This window comes from Halyomorpha halys, unplaced genomic scaffold (genome assembly GCF_000696795.3).
Source record: "Halyomorpha halys isolate HHAL.00 unplaced genomic scaffold, Hhal_1.1 Scaffold936.1, whole genome shotgun sequence".
In the NCBI taxonomy this organism is placed as follows: domain Eukaryota; kingdom Metazoa; phylum Arthropoda; class Insecta; order Hemiptera; family Pentatomidae; genus Halyomorpha; species Halyomorpha halys.
In genome coordinates, this window is record NW_027107336.1 from 53,125 (window position 1) to 56,746 (window position 3,622).

The 3,622-nt window shown below is 31.3% G+C and overlaps 1 protein-coding gene across 3 annotated transcripts in view; it reads right to left on the bottom strand.

Annotated features, from left to right (window-relative positions):
• kon (chondroitin sulfate proteoglycan 4-like protein) overlaps positions 1–3,622 on the bottom strand; it is a 132,552-nt gene that overhangs the window by 15,015 nt on the left and 113,915 nt on the right. For all 3 annotated transcript variants that reach the window (XM_067045646.1, XM_067045645.1, XM_067045647.1), the window contains one exon: positions 1,161–1,311. In XM_067045646.1, coding sequence (XP_066901747.1) covers positions 1,161–1,311 — 151 coding nt within the window. The remainder of the gene's footprint in view (positions 1–1,160; positions 1,312–3,622) is intronic.

The following is a 3,622-nucleotide window of genomic DNA, read 5'->3' on the forward strand; positions in this document are numbered from 1 at the left end:
ATATATATATAAAGATTAAGTGAGCTATGTGGTAAAACATTAATTAAAGAAATTATATTAAAGCACACTTAGTACAGGAATTGTAGTCAAGAAGAAGAAAAAAGTTCTTTTGTGATCAAAGTAGAAAAGTACCAAAGTTGGAAAAAAGAAAAGGAAACAATTAATGTATAATTTTATTGTATAACAGACCTTCATATGTGGAGTAAGTCTTCAAAGGGTGCTAACCAATAATTCTATCTATGTTAGATACCCCCCAGTAATCCTTACCTGGAGACTTAAACTGGGAACTTTTCAGATAATTTTACTTTAATAAAATCAAATAATAAAACTATTACAGAGATGTGTTGGATTAATTATTTATGAGCAGGTTGTTCAAGCCTGCTCCATACCCTCTTTCATTCCTCGAGGGCCACTCTTAATGCTGGGCTGGTAACTGAGTCAATGACCTGACTAAGCTGGGAGAAACTTAAAAAGTTCCTCCAACTAACCCCATGTCTGGCATCCAAGGGATACTCCTCTAGCCAATAACCAACTCACAGGACGTAATCATATTTAATTATAAGGATCAAACATATGTTTTTTAAAAGTATTTATTCAAGTGGCAACAATGTGCCATTTAGTGATCCAATAATATACACAAGAAAAAGTTTGAATCATTTCCTATCCAAGAACTACAAATGAGGTAAGTTAGGTTTATTGGATAGGTAATAGAGATTTTAAAAAATGCAATAAACATTTTGTTAAAACTTAAAATAAAAAATCCAAGATAGTTTTCAACATGAAAGCTAAGCTCTTGTTTCTTATGATTCCACTGAATGCTGCATTTAATTTTAGCTTACTCAAGAGAATATAAATCCTTCAAAATACAAACAGTACTGTACCACTAAAGATTCTAATATTTCATAAATGACTAAATTCTGTCCATAAAAAAGTAAAATGAGCTGATTAAAAATGCTAACCAGGCTAAAAATACTTAGTGATGAATTTAATAAAATTATTAATTTTTATCTATCAAAAAATAACTAAGACCAATAAATAAAGTCCATGATATAGAAAATATTCAACATCAATCAGAATAATTACAACTCACCCTTATAATTAACCTATTACTTTTAAGTAATACAAATAATTAACAATGTCACCAATTAAAATATGATTACCTTAAACTGGATTTTATCTTGAGCCAAACTATGGGAAGTATGAGAGTATATTATTTTTCCAGATTCAATATCTTCTTGTTTGAAACTTGAAATATTACGCAATCCAAAAACAATCATTTCACCATGTATAGGCCAAACTACGATATTATAACTGAAAGATAAAAAAAAAAAATTATAATAATAAAACTAAATTATAACAAAGTAGGGTTGATCTACCAGTAATGGACATCACATCAGTATTCACTACATAGAGACCATGCTTCCTCGATATTATTAATTACCTATTAACCAACATAATATTATATTCCCAATTAACTTATAAAAATAATCGTTGTTCTGCAAGCTAGTAACATCGCACTGGAATTATGATTAATTTAAGTAAGCATATAAATATTTTCTGTTTTATAATATTCAAATCATAATGTAACTTTTTTAAAAACCTTTCAAGCCATATATATGTATATATAGTTGACCATAAAAATTTATATATAAGAAGATGGTCAGGGTTGCGGTCAAAAGAGAAACAAAAATAGTTTACAACTATTTATTTTCCGACGTTTCGCCCCACTTTCAAGCCACACTTATTTTTATCTTGTTATTTAGTTACTACTATGTTTCAAGATCAATAGGTAACATGTTTATAACTGGATCAAGGAAAATATTGTATTTGTGAATGAGCATCAGTCAGTAGTAGGTTTCAGAAGTAAATTTTTCTTCGGTTTTCAAAAAAACAATTAAGTGCTTTCAAAATTACTTAATTTTTTTTGTATATTTGTTTTGAGAGTAGTTACTAGTTGTGGAAAGGGAAAGTTTATTACTAATATAATTTGATTGCCTAGAATAGAAATCAGCCTTTTTTATAGACAACTTGTGCATTAGGCACATGTTACTACTAAGGGAAACAATGGGCATTCAGGGCTACTCTACAAAAGATATGTCTAAAAAAAGAAGGCCTATATAATTAAAAAAAGGTTGAACTCATAAAGAAAATCTGCCCCAACATTACATACTAAATGATAGGATACCATTTACAATCTGAAGAATACATGTAAACAAATGAGCTCAAAAAATTAGAGCTCAGTCAAAATGCTCCAAATGAGAAAAAAAAAACATAATAATAATAACTTAAGTATGTATTCTTGGAAGATTCAGGAAAGAATTCTTTTTGCCCAAAAAAATGCATTAAAAAAAGCAAGGTCATCAGTATAAGTTAGGATTTGGTACAATTTGTTGAAAATTGTCCTTTCTAACCAGTTTCCTCACTTCTTTGATAGCATATTCCAAGGCCATATCAAGCAACAAGCATGCTATGAATCAACTTGTTTGAATCCCTTGTGGCTATGAAAAAACGCAGACATATCTCCGGATACTTTTACCTAGCAATGAGTAGCCTTGATTGTCATTCTGATAGTGGCGAACTAACTTAAGAAAGATGTTGAGGGCAATCATTCTATCTTAAAATTTCTCTCAAATCACACTATATATAGGGAGCATGGAAACTCACAAAGGTGGTGAGTCTGGATACTGTATTCAGGCATCCTCTCCATTATCCTGCTTGATATCCAACCCATCCTCCTTTCAACAAAAGAATGGAGTCTAGAGAATAAAATATTCTGAAATATTTTATAAGAAGATGGGAGCAGGGATATTCCTCTGTAATTCTCACAGTTAAAAGGATGCCCATCTTATGAATAAGGTATATAATAATTCTGTACTATTCTTCCCCCATAACCCTGTACACAGCAGGGAAGCGCATTAATGGAAGGCTTTGAAGTTATAAGCAAGCATGGCCTTAATTTTGGCTGGTTTTAGGCTCAACTTGTTTTTGAAGCCCAAGAGTTAATACTATATATCGGTTTGGAACATATGAGACACCTGCAGCATGTTGAAAAGATGTAAGGAAATGTATTTTAGCAGATCATTTGCATACAAATGATATTGGAAATGGTTAATAAAGTTTGGGAGGTCATTTATATAAATGGAAAATGAGGTTGATGAGAGAGAAGATCCTTTGGTATTACTTCATAAGAGAAGTAGTGATGATCAGGGAGGTTCATTGGGGGAGGGAGGGGGATAAAAAAAAGAAAAAAAAAAGGGAGGTTCATTGGGAATTATGACAGTTTCAGAAATGGAGAGATAAGGAGTAGAACCAGGTTAAGGCATTATTGCACCCTATGCACTTCCCTAGTGTGATGTTTAAAGAGGAGAATAGTATAATCAATAGAGTTGAGGCCATTGTAGCTGAGTGTGTTGAGGCATCACCTTAGTAACCTCAAATCTGCAGTAGTGCCGTTTCATTCTTATGGTACTTGGACTATACATTTTCTTCTAACACTATTTATGAATCTATATTGTCAGTTATTTTCTAATTATTCAGTAATTCCTTTTATTCATAATGGTTATTTCTTGTTTTTTGTTCTTAACTGTGATGAAGGACTGAAATTCTGGCCGAAATGTTGGCA